Consider the following 24,067-nt stretch of genomic DNA (forward strand, 5'->3'; position numbering starts at 1 on the left):
GAGTGAAGAAAACAATTACAAGGATGTTGCCAGATTTGAGGACCTCAATTACAGGGAAAGCTTGAAAAGGTTAGAACTGTATTCCCTAGAGCATGAGAGAATGAGAAGAGATTTGATAGGGGTATACAAAATTATGATGGGTATAGATAGGGTATGTGCAGGCAAGCTTTTTCCACTGAGGTTGGGTGAGGCTAGCACTAGAGGTCATGGGTTAAGGGTGAAAGGTGACATGTTTACCAGGAATCTGAAGGGTAACTTCTTCACTCAGAAGGCTGAGGCTGAGAACACGAAATGGGCAGCAGTGCTCTTATTACTCTATGGCGCCAGGCCCTGTCTGCTCCAAGGGACCTACCCAGAGACTCCAACATGAAGATGATTTGGAAATGAGCAACTTGGAGATCCCTGGGGAATTCGGAGATGGATTTTGCAGCAATTAGGGAATCATACTTTTGTACAGCACAGAAGGCCCTTTAGCCCAACAAGACGGAGCTAACTTTTATCCCATTTGCCTGTATTAACACAAATGCCTCACCCATCCAACACTGGAAATGTATCTGACTACACCATCTCCTCTGGCAGCACATTCCAGATATCAAAGGTACACTTAATGTCAGAGAAATGTATTCAATATTCCTCCTGAAATGCTTTTTCTTCACAACCATCCACGAAAACAGAGGAGTGCCCCAAAGAATGAATGACAATTAAATGTTAGAACCCCCAAAGTACCCCCAACTCTTCTCCCCCCATGCGTAAGTGACAGCAAGCAACAGCCCCCTGCCCCCACCAGCAAAAAAGCATCGGCACCCACCACCGAGCACTCAAACGTGAGCAAAGCATCAATAAAGACACAGACTTGCAGCACCCCAAAGACTACTCGTTCACCCGGAATTTGACAAACCACAGGCTCTCTCTCTCTCTCTCTCTCTCTCCCTAATAAGGGAGAAAGAGGTGTCTCCATTTCACAGTGAGGGGGAGACATAACAAAGGATGTTAAGAGTCTGTTGAGTCATTTTTTTCTGAGCTCTGTGCCAAAGATCTCAGCTTTCCGGGCACGCATTCTTAGATCTTCCAACTCCCACAGCACACCGATCTCTTGCCCGGACACCGACCTTCGATCCGTCCGTCTCCAGAGCAACGGAATCTCGGATCTCCGAAGGCGAAGTGCCCTTGGCATGCTGACTAACGGCCAGTTGTGAAACCCCAAGAGTGGGTCCCATTCCTGCAAAGAACCATAGTCAGCGTGTAACTTCAGGTCAAAGTCTTCAAAAAGAACCCTGACAGGGAAAAATAGAGATATTAAAGATAGAAATAGAGCTGTTTCCGAAGATGGAAGCAAAGGAGGCGCCATTGGGCTCCATTGATTCTCCTAAGCTCCTCCTCCACTGTGCAAGAATACACAATCCCATGGATCACTGTTAAAACTTCCTCCCCCCACCAGACAAGTGTGGGGGGCTGTACTTTTTGAGATCAAGTGTAAATGGACGGTACACAATTAATGGCAGGACCCTTAACAGCATCGATGTACAGAGGGATCTGAAGCTCCCCGAGAATGGGCACACGAGTCGACGGGGGGGGGGGGGGGTAAGGAAGGTGCGTGGCATGCCTTCATCGGTGGGGTGTTGCATGGAAGGGTCAGGAAATCATGTGTAAAGCTTTGGTTGGACCACACTGTGTGTAGTTCTGGTCGCCCCACTACGAGAAAGGGTGTGGCGGCTTTGGAGAGGGTGCAGAAGAGGCTCACCAGGTCAGTGCCTGGATTAGAGGGCATGAGGTGCAAGGAGAGGTTGGAAGCTGTTGGGAAGACCTGATAGAGGCTTTAAGGATGATGAGAGGCATGGAAAGCTGGAATCTTTCTTCCAGGTTCAAAATGTCTGATAATAGAGGAATTGCATGTAAGGGAGATGGGTGGGGCAAACTCTCTTACACAGAGACTGGATGGTTCCTGGAGTGTGTTGCCAGGGCTGGTGGTGGAGACAGATCCAATAGAGATGTTTAAGAGGCTGATGAGTGTACAGGGAATGGAGGAAGATGAGCCATGTGCAGGCAGGAGAGATTTAGTTTACTTGGTGTTGTACTAAAATGGGATTAGTATTATAAGGTGTATTATTCTATGCTCTGCATTATACCTACGCCCTCTTTTTCTGCCACCACCTACCTTGGGACAAAGAATTTATCTACCCCTATCTATAGTGCTCATAATTTTATACACCTCTCTCAGTTCACCCAAGGGTTAATGAATGAGGAGTGTTCGATGACTCTGGGCCTGTACGTACTGGAGTTTAGAAGAATCATTGAAACCTATCGAAGATCGAAAGGCCTAGACAGAGTGGAAGTGCAGAGGATGTTTCCTATGGCAGGGGAGTATAGGTTTAGAATACAAGGATGTCCCTTTACAGGGGTCCTCAACCCGGGGTCCACAGACCCCTTGCTTAATGGTGTTGGTCCATGGCATAACCCTTGATTTCAGGACAGAAATGAGGAGGAAGTTGTTTAGCCAGAGAATGGTGAATCTGTGGAATTTGTTCTCTCAGCTGGCTGTGGAGAACAAGTCATTTAAGGCAAACAAGAGAAAATGCTGGAAATCTGAGCACACACACAAAGTGCTGGAGGAACTCAGCAGGACAGGCAGCATCTACAGAACAGAGTACGGACAACGTCTTGCGCCGAGACCCTTCATCAGGATTGGAGACAAAAAGATGAGGAGTGGATTTAAAAGGTGGGGGGAGGGGAGGGGAAGGAGATACACTAGGTGATAGGTGAAACCAGGAGGTGAGGGATGAAGTAAAGAGCTGGGAAGGCAATTGGTGAAAGTGATACAGGGTGGAGAAGGGGGAGTCTGATAGGAGAGTTCATAGAAAGCCATAGAAGAAAGACAAGGGGGAGGAGCACCGGGGGAGGAGATGGGCAGGCAGGGAGATGAGGTGAGAGATGGGGAATGGTGAAGGGGGGGAGCCACTACTGGAAGTTTAAGACATTTAAGGCAGAGGTTGATAGGGTCTTGATTCGTCATGGCATGAAGAGATACTGGGAGAAGGCAGGAAAATGCGGTTGAGAGGGAAAATAAATCAGTCATGATGGAATGACATTGCAAACGTGATAGGCTGCTTGGACTAATTCTATTCCTATGTCTTACGGTTCACAACTCTCCAGAGAGAAGCCCGTCGGAAATCTCCCTGTAACTGAAGTCCTCTAATCTAGGCGGCATCCTGGTGCAGTTGCTAAACAACCACCCAGTTACTAAACAACAAACAACAGCCTCTCACTGTGGGGTCAGGGGAGTTACAAAAGGAACATCCTGAGTCGATGATTGATTAAAGCTGGTTTCCTCTCGACCGCCTGGCCGACACTCCACAGGAAACATTATTATAGTCCCTTATCATTCCTCCACAGCTCTCCCGCAACCTCCCCCCACGCACTGACCCCCGTAACGATTATTTATTGTCTTAGAAGCAAAAGGTCGCAGGTTCGAGCTCCATAGCCGAGACCAAGCGCTCAGCTAGGCCAACACAGGCCGAGGCTGCTGAGGGAGATCCTCACTGTGGGAGGGGAGGTGAGGATGCTCTGCACTGTGGGAGGGGAGGGGAGGGGAGGTGAGGACGCTCTGCACTGTAGGAGGGGAGGGGAGGGAGATCCTCACTGTGGGAGGGGAGGTAAGGATGCTCTGCACTGTGGGAGGGGAGGGAGATCCTCACTATGGGAGGGGAGGTGAGGACGCTCTGCACTGTGGGAGGGGAGGGGAGGTGAGGACGCTCTGCACTGTGGGAGGGGAGGGAGATCCTCACTGTGGGAGGGGAGGTGAAGACGCTCTGCACTGTGGGAGGGGAGGGGAGGTGAGGACGCTCTGCACTGTGGGAGGGGAGGGAGATCCTCACTGTGGGAGGGGAGGTGAGGACGCTCTGCACTGTAGGAGGGGAGGGAGATCCTCACTGTGGGAGGGGAGGTGAGAATGCTCTGCACTGTGGGAGGGGAGGGAGATACTGTGGGAGGGGAGGTGAGAATGCTCTGCACTGTGGGAGGGGTGAGAATGCTCTGCACTGTGGGAGGGAAGGGAGCTCTGCAATGTGGGGGGGTGTGGTGAGGGAGCTCTGCACTGTAGAAAAAGTGGTGAGGGAGCTCCATGCTGTGAGAGGGGCAGAAAGGAGGTGCCGTGGGATGGGAGTGAGGAGGGAGTGCCACGCAGCATAGAGGAGTGGTGAGCAGGGAGTGCCGTACTGAGGGATGGGGGTGAGGAGGGGTGGTGCAGAGGGAGTGCCGTACTGAGGGATGGGGGTGAGGAGGGGTGGTGCAGAGGGAGTGCCGTACTGAGGGATGGGGGTGAGGAGGGGTGGTGTGGAGGGAGTGCCGTACTGAGGGATGGGGGTGAGGAGGGGTGGTGTGGAGGGAGTGCCGTACTGAGGGATGGGGGTGAGGAGGGGTGGTGTGGAGGGAGTGCCGTACTGAGGGATGGGGGTGAGGAGGGGTGGTGTGGAGGGAGTGCCGTACTGTGGGATGGGGGTGAGGAGGGGTGGTGTGGAGGGAGTGCCGTACTGAGGGATGGGGGTGAGGAGGGGTGGTGTGGAGGGAGTGCCGTACTGAGGGATGGGGGTGAGGAGGGGTGGTGTGGAGGGAGTGCCGTACTGAGGGATGGGGGTGAGGAGGGGTGGTGCAGAGGGAGTGCCGTACTGTGGGATGGGGGTGAGGAGGGGTGGTGTGGAGGGAGTGCCGTACTGTGGGATGGGGGTGAGGAGGGGTGGTGTGGAGGGAGTGCCGTACTGAGGGATGGGGGTGAGGAGGGGTGGTGTGGAGGGAGTGCCGTACTGAGGGATGTGGGTGAGGAGGGGTGGTGCAGAGGGAGTGCCGTACTGAGGGATGGGGGTGAGGAGGGGTGGTGCAGAGGGAGTGCCGTACTGTGGGATGGGGGTGAGGAGGGGTGGTGTGGAGGGAGTGCCGTACTGTGGGATGGGGGTGAGGAGGGGTGGTGTGGAGGGAGTGCCGTACTGAGGGATGGGGGTGAGGAGGGGTGGTGTGGAGGGAGTGCCGTACTGTGGGATGGGGGTGAGGAGGGGTGGTGTGGAGGGAGCACCATGCTGAGGGAGGGCCACACGTTTAGGTATCTGACATGTCATCCAAAAACTTTGGCCTGGAGGTCGAGGACTGTAATTGCGACCACTAACAAAAATAAACACCTCGAAAATGGTGGTATGAGGTAGGACCCGGCCTCTATTTAATCCCTAACCCTGTGGTTTGAACCAACTTCCATGTGAAAGACTAGATTTATATATAACACTTGAATGAGGCATCTTCTCTGACCTCACCAAGATGTCAATATGACCAGCTCACCAAGGTCCCAGAGCTCACACTGAGGGAACTTCTGCACAGGAACGAGCCCGGGCTTCACCTCTAACGTAGCCGGAAGTCTGGGAGAATTTAGAGCAGGTTACTTGTGGAGAAACATGGCAGTTGTTCCTAAGCTTGTTCAGAGAGGGAGGAGATGAGGACCGTCGTAAAGGAGGGGGAGAGAAATTTCTGGGACTTTTCCGCACCAAACCCTACATTCCATCAACCCCCACCACACCACTGTTGCCCTTAAAATTCTACCCCCCACCCACATACTTCAGCCGGGTTGTGATGCTCTCTGAGACATGGGTGTGGATTTCTCCAACTTCCTGTAACCACTCAGTCTGCCACCCCCCCCCCACACACACAAATTTAATTTTCCTTCATTCTCGTGGCCCTCTCATTCCTTCTAGCCACCTCTCCCCAACCCTCATGACCACCCTCTCAGGAGATTCTGCAAATGCTGGTAGTCCACAGCAGCTCAAACAAAATACTGGAAGAACTCAGCAGGTCAGGCAGCATCTAAGGAGAAAAGGCTAAAGAATGGCACGGTAGTGCAGTGGTTAGCGCTCCACGTTACAGTACCAGCAACCCGGGTTCAATTCCTGCTGCTGCCTGTAACGAGTCTGTACAATCTCCCCATGACTGCGTGGGTTTCCTGTGGGTGCTCCAGTTTCCTCCCACAGTCCAAAGCTTACTGGTTAGGATTACTGAAGAGATGGCCATGGTACGTTGGTGTCGGAAGGTTACTGGTTAGGGTTACTGAAGAGATGGCCATGGTACGTTGGTGTCGGAAGGTTACTGGTTAGGGTTACTGAAGAGATGGCCATGCGTGTTTCGACGTGCGTGCGATAAATAAAGCCAAACTTTAATCTTTAAGAAGCGTATTCACCTGAAACATTGTCTATTTATCTAATTTTTATTTCCCACATGTGCTAGAGTGGCAGGGTGGAGATGTGAACCTACCAAAGGAGGTGTAGGGCACTCCTTCCCTCCGCTAGCCCTCAGGTGACCCTTGGGCAAGGTGTAGCACCTGCTTACCCCCCCCCCCCCCGATCAGGGTCACGTGAAGCCAATGGGAGCGGGTGGTGGATGGTCGTATGACAAGTCCTGGTTATGCGACCACTGACGCCAGGCAGACAATCTCTGAAGAGTGTTGATAATGGCTGGGGTCACCCGTCTTGTAAAGACACTGTCCAAAAGAAGGCAATGGCAAACCACTTCTGTGGAAAAATTTGGCAAGAACAATTATGGTGACATGACACGTAATGAATAAACAAATGATAAATGCTGCCTGACCTGCTGAGGTCCTCCAACATTTTGTGTGTGAACCTGCCTCTGGTTCCCCACCTCTTTCCCCTTCTCCACCGTCCTCTCCTATCTGATTCTTACTTCTTCGCCCCTTTATCTCTCTCCCCCATCCCCTCCCAACTTCTCACATCATCCAACTTTACCCACCCACCCCCTCACCTATCACCTGCCAGCTCTTCCCTCTACCTATCTTTCTATTCTGTCTTCTGCCTCCCTTCCTTTCCAATCCTGATGAAGGGTCTCAGCCCCAAACGTCGTGTGTCCATTCCCCTACAGATGCTGCCTGACCCGCTGAGCGTTTTGCGTGTGTTGCTCTGGATTTGCCAGCGTCTGCGGAATCTCTTGCGTGACGCCGTCGCGGGGAACTGGGAGCGGCGGGGCTAGCGAAGGGTTAAAGGAGGGCGGGTGGAGTTTCGCGCTAGTAATTGGAGTAGAGTCGTCAGTCGGAACTGGAGCGAAGTGGTTGCCTGCGGATCCTTGGTGCGTGGAATCGCCCCTGCAAATGTAGTCACCTGGGTGGAGGGCGTTTGCTGGACGTAGGTTGACCGGAGGGTCACCAGGAGTCTGAGGGGTTAATTCCGGGGCTCAGTCGGTGACTCGGTAAGTAGGGGGCTGTGCATTCACCGGTAAGCACTGGGGTGTTTCTCTGTGGGTTAACTAGAGGACGGCGGGATAAACTAGCGGTGCTGACTACAGGGTTCCATGACGTTTGTGGGATCACTTGTTGAGGACAAGTTTTGTGTTGTGAGGGTTCATTTCAGGGTATCCGGTGTTACTGAAGGGTCCCTGGTTTTACCGAGTTAACCATCAACGTCTGACCTTCTGGAACGAGGGAGAGGCTGTCCCGGGAGGGTCCCTAACTGGGAAGGACTTGCCGCGACCTCGAGTGAGACATCAACTCCCGAAGCCCATGGCAAACTACCCCTCCGAACTGTTTAATCAACTCTCCCCCATCCCTCCCCTCCCCCACGTCCACACGGACCTGTTTGTGGAAGTTCAGGTGCAGGCTGATGCTTTGCTGATACGGGCTGTTTCTCCTTGCACAGAATGGAGCCGGGTTGTTATCTTCACCTTGTGCTGGAGGGCAACGCGGGCAGGTCTGGAGGAGTGCCAGGGAGAGAGAGAGAGACGGAGGGAGGGGGAGATGAATGCAGTGAGTGGGGAGAGGAACAAACCAAGGAAGAGTGAGAGGGAAGATAAGAGTGATTTATGGAGGAGAGGGTGAAGGACAGGAAGAGACAATGAGAAGGTGGGGAGAGGTGGAAATGGAGGGAGGGGGAAAGGAAGGTAGGGGAGGGTGAGAGGGAGGAGGCAGAAGAGGGGAAAGGGAGGAGAGGTAAGGGGAACGGGAGGGGGTGGAAGGGGGAGGGGCTAAAAGGGGAAGGGGGAGAGGGCAAAAAGAGAGAGGGACAGAAATAAGGGGAGAGAAGGAGTGAGAGAAAGAGACAGACAGACACGTGGTGCTAGAAAGTTTGTGAACCCCAATGAATTTTCTCTATTTCTGCATATAAATATGATCGAAAATGTCATGTAAGTCTTAAAACTAGATAAAGAGAACCCAATTAAATAAATAACACAAAAGATTATACTTGTTCATTTATTTATTGAGAAAATTGATCCAATATTACGTCTTTGTTGGAAAAAGTACGTGAACCTCTGGGGTAATGCCTTCTACAAAAGCTATTTGGAGTCGGGTGTTCCAGTCAAAGAGATGAGATTGGAGCTCTGGGTTGTAGAGATGCCCTGCCCTTTAAAAACACACACAAAGTCAGGTTACTGACAGAGACTGCACTTCTCAAGAAAGATCTGTTTATGTACACCATGCCTCGATCAAAACAACTTTCGGAGGACCTTGGAAGAAGAATTGTAGAGATGCATGAGGCTGGAAAAGGCTACAAAAGCATTTCTAAATACCAGACTGTTCACCAGTCCACAGCAAGAGAAATTGTCTACAAATGGAGAAAATTCAGTACTGTTGCTACTCTCCCTGGGAGTGGGCATCCTGCAAAGATCACACCAAGAGCACAACGTGCAACGCTGAAGGAAGTGAAAGGGAACCCAAGGGTAACAGCAGAAGACCTACAGAAATCTCTAGAACTTGCTAAATCTGTTCATGTGTCCACTATAAGAAAAACACTGAACAAGAATGGTGTTCATGGAAGGACACCGCAAAGGAAATTATTGGTCTCCAAAATGAAAATGTTGCTGCATGCCTCAAGTTTGCAAAAGACCATCTGGATGTTCTACAATGCTTCTGAGACAATGTTCTGTGGACAGATAAAACAAAAGTTGAACTTTTCAGCAAAAATGCACACTGCTATGTTTGGAGGAAAAAGGGCACTCACTGCGCACCAACACCAAAACCACATCCCAACTGTGAACCACGGTGGAAGGAGCATCATGGTTGGGGCTGCTTTGCTGCCTCAGGGCCTGGACAGTTTACAATCATTGAGGGAACAATGGATTCAAAATTGTTTCAAGACATTTTACAGGAGAATGTCAGGGTAGTGGTCTGTCACCTGAAACTTAATAGAAGTTAGATAATGCTCCAAGACAATGATCTGAAAGACAGGAGTAAATCAACAACAGAATTTAAAAAAAGAAAATTTGTGTTTTGGAATGGCCGAGTCAAAATCCTGACTTTAATCCCACAGAAATATTGTGGAAGTACTTGAAGCAAGCAGTTCATACAAGGAAGCCCACCACCATCCCGGAGTTGAAGCAGTTTTGTGAGGAGGAATAGTCTGAAATATCCCAAAGTCAATGTGCAGGACTGATCAACAGTTACCAGAAATGTCTTGTTGAAGTTGTTGCTGTAGAAGGGGATCACACCAGTTACTAGAAGCAAAGGTTCACATACCTTTTCTAACAAAGACAAGTAATATTGAATCATTTTTCTGGATAAGTAAATGAACAAGTATATATTTTTTGCATTATTTACTTGGGTTCTTTTTAACTAGTTTTAGGACAGGCAAAGATCTGATCACATTTTAGGTCATATTTATGCAGAAATAGAGAAGATTCTATAGGGTTCACAAAGTTTCTAGCACCACCGTATCGAGGAGAGGGAAATGTACAGGAAGAGGAAAAATAGAGGGAGGGGAAGAATATACAGAGAGAGAGGGGCGTGGGAGGGAGAACACAGAGAGAGTGAGGTACAGGGAGAGATGAGACGTGTGAGAGGCAGAACTCCAGAATAACAGGAAGAGTGACTGAGGGAAGGTGAGGGAGTAATTTACAGAGAAGGAAGAGAAAAAGAAAATGAAAAAGTGGGGAGGAGGGAGGGAGGGAGAGGATACACAGTTACCCAAGTCTGAATGAGTTGCTGTCTCCCAGTGGCTGCACTGGGCTGGTGCTGTGTTTTTGAGAGAGGTCCGGAACACCATCTGAGAAGGATCTGAAACAACCCTCTCTCCCTCTCTGGGGATGGAGAGAGTGTGAGTGTTTATAATTGCTGAAATGCAGGAGGTGTGGGAAGGAGATCCAGTGGATTGGGTGATTTAGTGGGATGGGCTGGATGAAGGAAAGTGGTGGGATTAACTCGGGGATCTGTATACTGTCACTCCCTATTTATTTTCTCCCTCCTTCTCCCCTTATTTCTCCTCCAGGCTTCTTGTTTCTCTGTCTCTCCCTATATTTTTCATCCCTCTTATTCCCCTCGCTCTTTCCTTCTGTCTCTGTAATTCTCCTCTCCCCCTCTAGCTTCCCTCCCTATCACTCCGTTTGTATTTCCCTCTCGCTCTCCTCTCCCCTCTCATATCTCAGCATTTCTCCCCCTCCTCTCTCCTTTCCCTATCTGTTTTTTCTCTCTCTCACCATCCTTTCACTCTCCGTTCCATCTCTGTATCTCTCCCCTCCACCCATCTGTCCAAACTTCAACCTCTCTCATCGTGCTCTGTCCCCCCTCCCTGCATTGTCCTGTCGTTCCCCCCCCCCCAGGTAACGTGGGAATGGAATGCTTATTGTATGAAGAGCAGTTGATGGCTCTGGGCCTGTACTCACTGGAATTCAGAGGAATGAAGGGGGGATCTCCTTGAAACCTATCAAATGTTGGAAGGCCTCGATAGAGTGGATGTGGAGAGGGTGTTTCCTGTGGTGGACATGTCTAGGACCATAAGGCACAGTTCTAGAATAGAGGGAGATCTCTTTAGAATGGAGATGAGTAGAAATTTCTTTAACCAGATGGTGGTGAATCTGTGGAGTTTGTTGCCACTGGTGGCAGTGGAGGTCAGGTCATTGGGTGTATTTAAGGTGGAGATCTATTTTTGATTACAAAGGCATGAAAGGTTATGGGGAGAATGGGGATGAGTGGAGAATGGTTCAGCCATGACGAAATGTTGCAGAAGAATTGATGGGCCAAATGGTCTAATTCTGCTCTTGTGTCTTACAGTCTCCACCTCAGATCTGCTAGAATCAGACATTTAAATCTAGGAAGAAGATGTCAATCAATGCTTCTCATGATCTTATAAAGCTCTATCCGGTCTCCGCTCGGCCTCCAGAAAAAACAACTCAAGTTTGTCCAGCCTCTCCTTATAGCACATACCCTCTAATCCAGGCAGTATCCCGATCAACCTCTTCTGCACCGTCTCTAACACCCACACACAGAGCCGGTGTTCCTCGAGCAGACTGGAAGTTGTTCCAGATTATAAACAACCCAGACTGGACTGACTCTCTGCGTAACTATGACCTGCCCATCTTACCTACTGGACATACACTGAGATCAGGGTTATTACCTCCGGGGTGGTGAGGTGGGAGGACTGTGGGAGGGGCTGTGAGGAAGGAGCTCCACTCTGTGGGAAGGGTGGTGAGGGAGCTCCATGCTGTGGGAGGGGTAGTGATGAATCTTTGCACTGTGGGAGTTTCTTGCTGCTGGTGGGGCACTGTGAGAGGTGCAGTGAGGGAGTGCCACACCGTGGGAGGGACAGTGATGCGGGAGTGCCGAGCAGCGGGATGGGTGGTGATGAGGGAGTGTTGTGCTCTGGGAGTAGCGTTGAGGAGGGAGCGCCACGCTTTGGGGGGGGGGGTGTGCTGTGGAAAGGTGGGAGCAAGGGAGCATTATGCTGTCAGTGAGTGTAGAGGGAGCAACAGCATCTGCTGAATGCAAAAACCACAGTGATTGTCCTCGGGCTGTTCCCGATCACTGTTAATTCACATTAAACCAACATTGGTTTAAGCAAATCATCAGGGCTGACAGCTAATTGCTGTGCCTGAGACAACAATCTGCAAATTAAGACTGCCGACAGCCCTTGGGCACAGAAACAAACCAGATGTCCCCAGCATTCCACGTTGGCAATTCCCTCTCTCGATCTTCCCCACCCAAACCGTGCAGAAGCTGGGCTGTTCAGACTGGCTTGGCCACGGTGGAGTTCAGTTCCGCCGTGACCTCAATCAGGCTGGAACAGAGCGCTGGAGGATCTCAGCAGGTCGGGCAGCGTCCGTGGAAAAGAACGAACAGACGTTTTGGGCCGAGACCCTTCTTCAGGTCTGGTAGTGTAGGGCACCCGTTCCTTCCATTAAAACCTCACAAACACCCTTAAATCCTTCACCACATCCTGCTCTCTCAGGGGGAGGGGGCCTGGTGTGAAGGACCCTTCCTATCCCAGTCACTTCCTTATACCCCGGGTCTCCCCCGTCACATATCCTTAGCCTGCCAGCTTCCTCTAGTAACTAAAGATTTTCAGTTTCCAGATGTACCTCAAAATATACAGTGAAGTGTGTAGTCTGCGTCAAATCTAATCAACAAGGATTGTGCTGGGCAGCCTGCAAGTGTCCCCATCCTTTTAGTATGTCAGGAGCCCTAACGTAAACATTTTTGGACTGTGGGAGGAAACCGGAGCTACCGGAGAAAACGCAGGTGGTCACGGGGAGAATGTACAGGCAGCGGTGAGACTTGAACCCTGATCGCTGGGGCTGTGAAGCATTGCGCTAACTGCTACGCTCGTGTACAGAAACAACGTTTAAAAGACACTTGGCCGGGTACGTGGATAGCGAGGGATAAGAAAATGATGGCACAATACAGGCAAATAGGCCTAGCATGAGCCACACGCACAAAGTGGAAAATAGTGTGGCACTTTAGCACAACGCTTTACAGTGCCAGTGCTTCTGCCTGTGAGGAGTTTGTATGTTCTCCCTGTGACTGTGTGGGTTTCCTCTGGGTGCTCCGGTTTCCTCCCACAGTCCAAAGACGTACCAGTTAGTAGGTTAATTGTTCATTGTAAATTGTCCCGTGATTAGGCTACGGTCAAATGCTGGGTGGTGTGTCTCGCCTCCGCTGTATCTCAATAAAATTAAAACCCAGCAGGTCAGGCAGCATCTACGAAGGGAAATAAACAGTCAGTGGTATTGGTCAAAACCCTCTTTCTACCAGATTCTTCCTTCTTCAGCCCTTTGCCTCTTCCACCTATCACCTGCCAGCTTACTGCATCCCCCCTCCCTCACCCACTCACCTCCCAGCTTCTTAGTGCATTCCCCCCCATCCATTCACCTGCCAGCTTGTACTCCTCCTCCCCCCCCCCACTTCCTTATTCAGGCTCTGCCCCCTTCCTCTCCGCTCCTGCTGAAGGGTCTCGGCCCAAAGCATTGACTGTTCATTCCAGCTGCCTGACCCGTTGAGTTCCTCCAGCACTTTGTGTGCGTCGAAGGCAATTTAGAGTGCACCATGCTGCCAGGAGTTGAAATTACGCCCATCTTCAGGCTGGGTGAGGTTGACTGAATTGATCTTGGCAAACGATTTAGTCTGATGGCTGGTGAGCTGTTCTGTGAATGTCTTTATCCTATAATCGCTCCTTAACCCAATTACTGAAAAATTAGAGGTTCCTACAGGTGGAATTTCTTCTCCATAGGGACAAGAACCTTTGAAGTTCTTTGAAAGCTGGGGAGGATTATGGGATGAAAAGGAAGGAATGTCCTGAGATCAAAAACATCCATGATGTTATCAGTGGATCTGACAACCTGTGTCTTTCTGCCCTTTTAGATAGTTCTTCATGCCAAGCTGTCCTTTACGTCTGTATCTGAGATGTTATTCTGCCACCTTCCTTTCCAGTCCTGAAGTAGGATCTCCGCCCAAAACATTGACTGTTTATTAATTTCCATAGCTGCTGCCTGACCTGCGGAGTTCCTCCAGTATTTTGTGTGTGTTGCTCAGGATTTCCAGTCTCTGCAGAATCTCTTGTGTTTATGCTACACTGATTTTCACAATGTCTAAATGAGAGGTGTTTTAGGAGTCATTGGAGCAGAATTAGACCATTTGGTTCTTCAAATCTGCTCTGCCATTCCATCATGGCCAATTTGTTACCCCTCTCAACCCCGTACCCCTCATCCACATACCTATCTAAAACTTAAACATTGAAATCAATATTGTATCCACCAATTCCACTGGCAGCTCGTTCTACACACTCAACACTCTGAGTGAAGTTCCCCTTAAAACATTCCACCTTTCAACCTTAACCCATGACCTCTTGTAGTCTCACCCAAACTCAGTCGAAGAATAAGGCCATAAGACATAGGAGCAGTCAGGCCATTTGGCCCATTGAATCTGCTCTGTCATTCCATCATGGCTGATTTATTCTCCCCCTCAACCCCACTCTCCTGCCTCCTCCCCGTAATCTTTGACACCCTGATGAATCAAGAACACATCAGCCTCCATTTTAAATGTACCAAATGACTTTGTCTCCACAGCTGTCTGTGGCAATGAATTCCACAGATTCACCACCCTCTTTTTTTGTTAAAGCACACATATATTACTTAGCGGGTCAGCCAATTCCTAATTTCAAATACGGAACTTGCCACTGGGGCGGACTGGATGTAACGTGTGGAGTGGTGACATGGGAGGGAGTTTTATTCTTTAACACAATGTATGTTTATATTTTGTTTGATTTTATCTTGAGATCTATCATAATGCAGCAGGTTGATACTAGTTAGTTGTTACTACCGTGGCAGACAGAAGTGAGGGTGTGTCTCTAAACTGCCTGCTGATTTGAGGCCGAGATCATTTGATCTATGGGTCTGTTCTAGGCCCCCAGCAGATCATTTCCTTCAGCCCCACTCTCCTCACAACTTATCCCCCCCAAACATACATCTCAGAAACAGGCCCTTCAGCCCATCTGGCCTGTTCCGAACTGGTTAGCACCACGCTTTACCATGCAGGTGACCCAGGTTCAATTCCCGCAGCTGCCTGTGAGGAGTTTGTACAATCTCCCCGTGACTGCGTGTGTTTCCTCCGGGTGCTCCGGGTCCCACAGTCCAAAGACATACCGGTTGGTAGGTTAGTTGGTCTTTGTAAGTTGTCCTGTGATTAGGCTAGGGTTACATCGGGTGATTACTGGGTGGTACGGTTTGAAGGGCTGGAAGGTCCTGTTCTGTGGTGTATCTCACTAAATGAATAAATTAATCTGACTAGTTCCATCAACCCACACCTGTTCCATAGCCCTCCAAACCCATTCAACATTCAGGATTGTTTAATGTCACTTCCAGTATAGAAGTGTAAAGAAGAATGAAATAATTGTTGTTCTGGATCCTATTCTGCACATAAAAAACACACTAAGATAAAGAACACAATTAAAAACACAATAAATACAGATATACAAGATAGCTCATCTACATAGATTGATTAAATGTACATAAAGTGACGCTAGGTACCTATCCAAATTTCTCTTAAACGTTGAAATCAAACCCACATCCCCTTCTCTGCTGGCAGCTCATTCCACACTCGCACCTCTCTCAGCAAAGTCGTTCCCCCCCCCCCAAACATTTTACATTTCACCCTTAACCTATGACCTCGATTTGTAGTCTCACCCAACCTCCATGGAAAAAACCTGCTTGCATTTACCCTATCTGTACCCCTCATAACTTTGTATACCTCTATCAAATTTCCCCTCAGCCTTTTACATTCCAAGGAATAATTCCTAAACTATTCAACCTGGCAACATCCTCATTAATGCTCTCAGTACTCTCCCAGGATGCCATTCACTTTTGTTCTTCTGCCACCTATTCAAATCGAAGGGCAAATAACAGCAGGAAATAATACCCCTGGTATGTAGGAGTGCTGGGCAGGTGGGGGTTGGGGGATGGGGGAGCATACAAACTCTACACCCCCTGTCAGAGTGAACCTAGGTACCTGGTGCTGTTGTGGAGTGGCAGCTCTGCCCAATGTGCCACTAACATTCAAAAGTATATTTATTATACTTGTACTGTATGCACGCAGTATACAACACCAAAGTTCGACTTCTCGCAGACAGCCACAAAACCATGGAACCCATTCAAAGCAAACACCAAACACCTAATGCACAAAACAAAAAACAAATCGCACAAACAAGCGAATGACACACAGAATATTAAACGTCAAACTGGAATAGTGCAGGAATGTTCAGTTCAGTTTAGCGCTGTCACATATTGACTGCAGGCTGCAGAGCCAGTCTGCCCCGATCAAAATAGCAATTTTAAAAAAGAGAGACCAGAACCCAGAAACACATGACGTGAACTATAGAGTCCAATCCTCAAACCGCATCGATTCAACCTTGCTCAAGACTCCAGCAGCAACGAGAGAGCGACCGTTCAAACACAGGCCGATGGTGCTGAACACCCGCTCGCCTTAGCTCTTGTTGCTTTCTTTCATCTCAAAGTCAGGCTATTGTCATCTGCAAAAGTACACATATACACAGGTGCAATGAATGACTTGCAGCAGCAATGCATCTAATAAGCAGCATTCACAAGAAAAAAGCAAATTAAATAAATATTATTCATCAATTTTTAAAAGAAAGAACTCAATTAGAACAAAATGAAAACAAAGTCCGATCTAGTGCAAAGTGTTGCTGTACTGAGGTGGTGATTTGGGGTGTGCCGGTCGGTTCAACAACTGAATGCTTGAAGGGCAGTAGCTGTTGCTGAACCTGGCTTCTGTACCCCCTGCCCGATAGTGCCTGTGAGAAGATGGCATGGCCCGGATGATAGGGATCTGTGTTGACGGATGTTGCCTTCTTGATGCAGAGCCTCCTGGAGATATGAGTGATAGTGGGGAGGGGTGTGCCTGTGATGTATTGGGCAGAGTCCACTACTCTCTGCTGTTACTGTGTTTCTGAACCCCACCCATCCCAGATATTCTTTCTTCTCCGTGCTCCCACTGGGCAGAAAATACAAAAGTCTGAAAACACATACCGCCATACTCAGGGATATCTTCTATCCCACTGGTATCAGACTCTTGTACGATAAGATGAACTCTTGGCCTCACTATCCACCTCGTTATGACCTGGCCCTTTATCATTGAACTGCACTGCACTTTCTCTGGAGCCGTTACACTTCATTCTGCATTTGGTTATTGATTTACCTTGCTCTACAATACTCTGTGTAATGATTTGATCTGTTTGAACAGTCTACAAGACAAGATTTTCAATGTATCTCGGGACATGCGATAATAATTAACCAGTTCCAAATTGGGAATAGTCAGACAAGACAAAAAGTTTCTAAGACGGTAACACGAGAATCTGCAGATGCTGGAAATCCAGAGTTATACACACAAAATACTGGAGGAACTCAGCAGGTCAGGCAACATCTACGGAAAGAAATAAAGAGTCAACATTCTGGGCTGAGGCCCCTCATCAGAACCCAAATCGTCGACTCTTTATCCTTTTCTGTAGATGCTGCCTGACCTGCATTTTGTGTGAGCCACCAATACAGTGACATAATTGGAAGACAAGATGGCTTCCCCAGTGTACCAGATAAAACCCCTTGGGGGTGAGGGGGGGGGGTTTAGTTCCCTGTTGCCATGGCGCTGACCCCAGGGCCCATCTCCATTGGTAACACAGTTGCTAGGGAGAGATTAACCTCTGCAAATTAGTGGAAAGTGAGTTAATAATTTAGGGTTTAATTAGGCAGTGAGCCGTTGTGTGTGAACTCTGGGATTAAAAATCTTCTTCCACTGGGATCAACCTTAGTCACAAGAGCGGTCTCTGTCCAAAGGGCTGTCTATGCCTGGCTAACACAGAATCTCTCTTCCTTTCTGATCTCTGCACTTTACCTTCCTGCAAATCATTTTTATGCATCGTGCACGTTTAAATCATCCGGGAGGGTGGAAAGACAGAACACCGGAGGACATGCTTAAGGCTGGGGAGGGGTGGGTCAGGACAAGAAGAGAGATGAGCTCTTTTTGATGTAGAGGGTGGTAGATGTTTCGAATGGATTAGCATGGGTTCTGGTGAAAGTAGGAAGTTTAAGAAGCTTTTAGATGTACCCAGGAATATGAAGGGGATGTATGGATGCGACAAGGCCTGGATCTTAGAGTGCAGAATGACCTGATGTTTGGTCAATTTAAATGTCGGGCCGGATGGATGGAAAAGGCAAGGTGTCAGGACCAGAGGCTAGGGTCGGCCGGTTCTGTCTGGTGCTCTGCGACATTTACTCCGCTAGGTGATGAACTGAGGCTGACTTTCGCTCTCAAAGCTACTTGCTAACTTCTATTGCCTGCATGATTTGATTTTTTAAAAGTCTCTCTGCACGTTGGTTATTTGTCTTTTTTTTAATAGGTTATTTTGGGATTCTTTGTTTCGTGGCTGTTTGTAAGGAGTCGAATCTCAAGGTTGTATAACGTATAAATATTTTGATAATAAATGTACTTTGAACTTTGGTACACAGGAGGAGGAGATTTAGTACAAGTCAGCAGCAAATAGGCACAACATTGTGGGCTGAATGGCCTATCCCATGCAATCCGTGTTGGAGCTGGTTAACCTGTAGCAGGAGTATTGACACCAGCTACAGTCACTGCAATTAGCACAGCAGGTCGAGTAACACCAGAGACCTGGGTTTGTTGTCTGAGGTCAGTTTGCCTGCCGTGGGGTCAGTGAGTTAATTAGCTGCTGTAAATTACCCCGAACAAAACACACAAAATACTGGAGGAACTCAGCATGTCAGGCAGCATCCACGGAAATTAATAAGTAGCTGACATTTCGGGTGGAGACCCAACTTCAGGACTCTGTGGGGAGGGGGGTAGAATCTGAGGGTGAGGAGAACAAGATGGCGATGAGTGTGATGGTCAGCAAAGGGCAAAAGACTGAAGGACTTGGTTTTCCTGCTGTGTGGCACCACGATTCAGTGAGAGGTGTGTGGGGGGGGGGGGTAGTCTTACGGAGAGGAGGGGAGGAGATTCGGGTGCGAGGGATCTCATCTCCAGCGTTGGCTGGGAGGAGATAGGCCCATCTTCCCGAGAGGAGAACTGACTGAAAATGCCAGAAATATACTCCATGTTGGGCAGCGTGCGTGGTGAGAGGGAGTCAGCGAGACGGGCTGCAGAAACTCAGGTTTCTGGTTGAAGTCCCGTCATCAAACAGACACAAGGGGTAACTGAGGGGCAGGTTTTTACATAGAGGATGAGACTGGATGTGTGAAGAGGGTGCATGGAAAGGAAGTTGTTGAGTCATAGAGTTGAGCATTTCAGCCCATTGAGTCCATGCCACACACAGGCATGCGAACACATACACATAGACATATATACATGCACATGCACACACACCCGGACACATGGACACACACATACATGCACAGAGACGTACAGATACACACATACACGTAGACATACACACACGCATAGAGCCTGAGATCAGGATTGAAACTGGGTTCCTAACCACAGTCAATCGAGGTCTTCAAAAGGGAAATGAAAAAATGGGATGGTCCTATGTGAGTGGCTTTCATTGACTGGATGGGCTGAACGGCCCCTTTCGCGTACTAACCTCTGAGACCTTTCCCTCTCCGCTTTGATCCAGGACGAAGCTGGGGATAAGGTAGCCAGGGAATTCCCTCAGCGGGAGGGGAGAGACAGCATGGCGCTCAGCAACCTGCCCTTCCTCGACACCCTGAGGAACTCCCCTGCCATCCTCCGCCAGAGGCTGCAGCGGGGCCGCGCACGGAGCCTGTCGCACGGGGACCCGGCCTTCACGGTGCACTACGCCGGCACGGAGCAGATCTACTCGCTGGGGCTGGAGCAGGCGTCCGAGGTCGTGCAGAGGCTGGTCGGGCCCGGACCGGGGCCTGCAGGGGCAGGCCGGGCCTGCAAGGACCACGTGCTGGTGGTCCGGCCCCGCTACCTGGAGGTGAAGGAGATAGCCAGCGGGCGGCAGCTCACCAAGACCTACCTGCACGACGTCGCCTACTGCGGGCCGGACCGGGAGCAGCCCAGCGTCTTCCTCTACATCTGCAAGCACAGGAAGCAGCTGCAGTGCCGGGTGTTCCGCTGCAACCGCGAGGAGAAGGTGCGGGCCATCACCGTCTGCCTGGCGCAGGTCTTCGAGGCCGCCTTCCGCCAATGGCGGGCTGCCTGCAGCGAGGAGCCACCGCCTCTGCCGCTGCCGGCCCTCCCCCCGGACGCCCAGCCAGAACCAGGGACCGCAGCCCTGGGTGCAGGTGAGTCAGAGACTGGGTGGGGAGGGGACCCTGCAAACGCTCAGCAGGCCGGGCAGCGCCCGTGGGGATAGGAAACAATTGCATTCTTGTGTCGGGCTGGCATTGGGAGCCCCACTATCCCGTCCTCTTACTCTCTTTCTAAACCCTCTACCCCTCTCTCCCTCTGATCCTTCTATCCCCAGCTCTCCTCTCAGGAGTGAATCCTCAGCCCCCTTCCTCTCTTCAGACTTGATCTTCACAAGTAACTCGAGGGCAGGATTGTTCCATGGGAGTTCCGCACTAAAACGCTGAGTCTCCTGTACTGTCAACAGTGTAGAGGTTGGAGGAGTAAGCATCACCAACAGCCTGTCCTGGTCCATCCACATTGGTGTCTCGGCCAAGAAAGTTCACCAGTGTCCCTGCTTCCTCAGGAGGCTAAAGAAATTCACCGAGTCCCATTTGACCCTCACCAATTTTTATTAGTGCACGGTTCAGTAAGTGACCGTGGGAAACAGCAGCGAGCCCAGCTCATCACAGAAGCCAGCCTCCCCTCCATGGACCGTATACGGTTCTCGCAGCCTCAGTAAAACCGCCACCCACCTCACCCACTCTCTGGTGTCTCTCTCCCATCGGACAGGAGATACAAAAGCCTGAAAGCACATAGCACCAGCTCAGAGACATTGAATACGATAAGGTGAACTTGGTAATTATCTGAAACAGTGTAAACCAATACCAACACTATCTGACCCCGTCTATGTATTGGAATTGGTTTATTATCGTCACATGTACCGAGATACAATGAACAGCTTGTCTTGCACGCTGTTCATATAGATCAGAGCATTGCGCAGCGCACTGAGGCAGAACCAGGCACAACAATAACTGTAACAGCCGCTGGGGAAGGGCAGTGCAGGAGGACAGTAAGCTCCAACATCATAACGAGGTAGGTTGTAAGGTCAGGACCCACCTCTTTGCACTAGGTAAATAGTTAACAGTGTTAGAAGCTGTCTCTGAGCCTGGTTTGACATACTTTAGGGTTTTTGTATCTTCCTGATGGGCAAGGAGAGAAGTGTAAATGTCTGCGATGCTTGGGGTCTTTGATTATATTGGCCGCTTTACTTCGAGAAGTGTAGATCTGCATCTAAATGTAACTCCCCCCCGATCTGCCCCGTCTATATGTAACCCCCCCCGATCAGCCCGTCTATATGTAACCCCCCCCGATCAGCCCGTCTATATGTAACCCCCCCGATCAGCCCGTCTATATGTAACTCCCCCTGATCTGCCCCGTCTATATGTAACCCCCCCATCAGCCCGTCTATATGTAACCCCCCCAATCAGCCCGTCTATATGTAACTCCCCCTGATCTGCCCCGTCTATATGTAACCCCCCGATCAACCCATCTATATGTAACCCCCCCGATCAGCCCGTCTATATGTAACCCCCCCCCGATCAGCCCGTCTATATGTAACCCCCCCCGATCAGCCCGTCTATATGTAACTCCCCCTGATCTGCCCCGTCTATATGTAACTCCCCCTGATCTGCCCCGTCTATATGTAACCCCCCCGATCAGCCCGTCTATATGTAACTCCCCCTGATCTGCCCCGTCTATATGTAACCCCCCCCATCAGCCCGTCTATATGTAACTCCCCCTGATCTGCCCCGTCTATATGTAACCCCCCCCCCGATCAACCCATCTATATGTAACCCCCCCCCCCGATCAGCCCGTCTATATGTAACTCCCGATCAGCTCCCATCTATCGATCCACACCCCAATCTGCCCCAGTCCAAATTCAAGAGTGGAGAGACCACCTGTGGAAATGCTGATAAGCTCTCACCTTGGCAGGGAGCCCGCAGTGCGGGGACGGTGAGGAGGACCGCACGCTTGACAGCGACGAGGAAGTGGAGCGGAGGATGCACAGGGAGTTCCTGCGCAGGGCCACCTCGTTCCGTGCTCCGGAACGGCTGGACACGGGCTACGGCGACCTGGAGGAGCTGACCGCTGTCTCGCTGGTGCAGGAACTGGTTGAGGCCGAGCAGCAAGAAGATTAACAATAAAGATGAACTTTATTTGTCACATGTACATCGAAACATACAGTGAAGTACGATGTTTCTGGCACCGACTAACACAGTCTGAGGATGCAAATACCACTATGATTCCGGCACCAATGTCGCACGCCCGCCGCTGACACACTTTAAAACGTACGTCTGTGGGAGGAAACCCACTTGGTCACGGGGAGAACAAACTCCTTACAGTCAGTATCGGGAACTCAACCCAGACCAAAGCGTTTTGCAAACCGCTACACGATACCCCTTCCCTCAAGAACTCCACCCACCAACCTTCCCGAGAGCCCTTTTATTGTGGAAACTAATGTCTCGATCGGGAGGAGATTGAGCTCGTCCACGCTGATGTCTGAGATACAGGGTTTAGCGTACTCGCAAGACGTTTTTAAGCACGGGATTTTTAAAGCCCAGTTATCAAATAAACCACCTGTGTTCCAATGTGTGGCAGTGGCTCCTTTGAAAAATACACAACTGTCTGAGCCAATAGTACCCAGCGACTGGCACAGCCCAACCTCAGAAGGCCAGGAAATTGGACCCCAGCCTGGATGTAATCCGGGTGCTATAAGTGATCTTGCTGGGAAGGATGAGAAGGACGTGACAGGGGAATTGAGTCCCGGGGCCAACACCGCACAAACCGACCCTTCAGCCCATACCTCCCAGGAGCCAATCTAAGCTCGTCCTATTGGCCTGCATCGCTTCACTCCTTAAGTGTTTTTTAGATGTTGTAAGATTATGAAAGCTTAGCTTTATTTGTCACGTAAAATACTGTGCAAAGGTCTTAAACACATATAGCTAGTGTGCCTAAGACATTTGCACAGTATTGTAATTTTATATATTGCTCTGTACTGCTGCCACGAAAAAAAAAATCAAATTTCACGACATGTGTGAGTGATGATAAACCTGATTCTGATATGGGTCTCTGTTGTGGTTTGGGAAAGTGGAATCGTGGTTGGGAAAAGGGGTAGGGAGAGGGAAACACAAGAGACATTCTGTAATGATCAATAAACCGATTGTTCGGAACCAAATGACCTTGCCCAGTGTCTCAGGGCTGGGTGTGTCTGCACCCGGACCACCCCCACTATCACTCTTCCTCTGCCCCCGCCCCACACCCCTCCCTTTGCGATCCACCCTCACCATTCCCCACATCCCGCCTGATTTATAAACGCTGTCTGCTGCACGTTGACAAAAGCAGTACTTCAGCACCCTGCCATTCCAAGTAGGGAGAAAGTAAAGTTGTGGCAGAATTCTGATCATCCTGGGTGGTGTCCGGCTGCAGGCTTTTCCAGACTGTAGGATGCTACTTGTCAGTACATTTTTTCATTCAAGAACCAAACGGTGGAGGAACTCAGTAGGTCAGGCAAAGTTTATAGAAGGAAATGGACAGTCGACATTTCAGGCTGAGACTGTTTGTCAGGACTCTCACTCTTTCATTCAACTTTATGGTCACAGCGATAAATACCATGAGAATGAGCTTCCAACACCAGAAACCCGTGTTCCTCCCTCAGCGCGGTTCTCTCTCATCAGTTCACACACAGTGCAGTGCTCCCTCCTCACTGGCCCAGACACAGTGCAGTGCCCCCTCACTGGCTCTCACACAGTGCAGTGCTCCCTCCTCACTGGCCCAGGCACAGTGCAGTGCCCCTCCTCACTGGCTCTCACACAGTGCCGTGCCCCCTCCTCACTGGCTCTCACACAGTGCAGTGCCCCCTCCTCACTGGCTCTCACACAGCGCAGTGCCCCCTCCTCACTGGCTCTCACACAGCGCAGTGCCCCCCTCCTCACTGGTCCAGACACAATGCAGTACCCCCCCCCCCACTGGCTCTCACACAGTAGTGCCCCCTCATCGGCCCACACACAATGCAGTGCTCCCTTCTCACTGGCCCAGACACAGTGCAGTGCCCCCTCCTCACTGGCTCTCACACAGTGCAGTGCCCCCTCACTGGCTCTCACACAGTGCAGTGCTCCCTCCTCACTGGCCCAGACACAGTGCAGTGCTCCCTCCTCACTGGCTCTCACA

At 50.2% G+C, this 24,067-nt stretch overlaps 1 protein-coding gene across 1 annotated transcript; it reads left to right on the forward strand.

Moving 5' to 3' along the window:
• Window positions 1-3,459: 3,459 nt before the first annotated feature.
• On the forward strand, window positions 3,460-22,929 carry si:dkey-19b23.8 (uncharacterized). The gene is made up of 4 exons (XM_059975182.1): window positions 3,460-3,550; window positions 18,144-18,196; window positions 19,377-20,013; window positions 21,833-22,929. Exons 3-4 carry the CDS (start codon window positions 19,434-19,436, stop codon window positions 22,036-22,038), a joined length of 786 nt encoding a protein of 261 aa, XP_059831165.1. The 5' UTR covers window positions 3,460-3,550; window positions 18,144-18,196; window positions 19,377-19,433; the 3' UTR covers window positions 22,039-22,929.
• Window positions 22,930-24,067: the final 1,138 nt, after the last annotated feature.

Source organism: Hypanus sabinus, chromosome 7 (genome assembly GCF_030144855.1).
Source record: "Hypanus sabinus isolate sHypSab1 chromosome 7, sHypSab1.hap1, whole genome shotgun sequence".
In the NCBI taxonomy this organism is placed as follows: Eukaryota; Metazoa; Chordata; class Chondrichthyes; order Myliobatiformes; family Dasyatidae; genus Hypanus; species Hypanus sabinus.

What these genes read in the sequence shown, in the direction of transcription:
- si:dkey-19b23.8 (XM_059975182.1), top strand. Translation starts at nt 19,434, where the DNA reads ATGGCGCTCAGCAACCTGCCCTTCCTCGACACCCTGAGGAACTCCCCT. An exon ending in GACCGCAGCCCTGGGTGCAG is followed by an intron (nt 20,014 to 21,832) that starts GTGAGTCAGAGA and finishes TCACCTTGGCAG; the next exon opens with GGAGCCCGCAGTGCGGGGAC.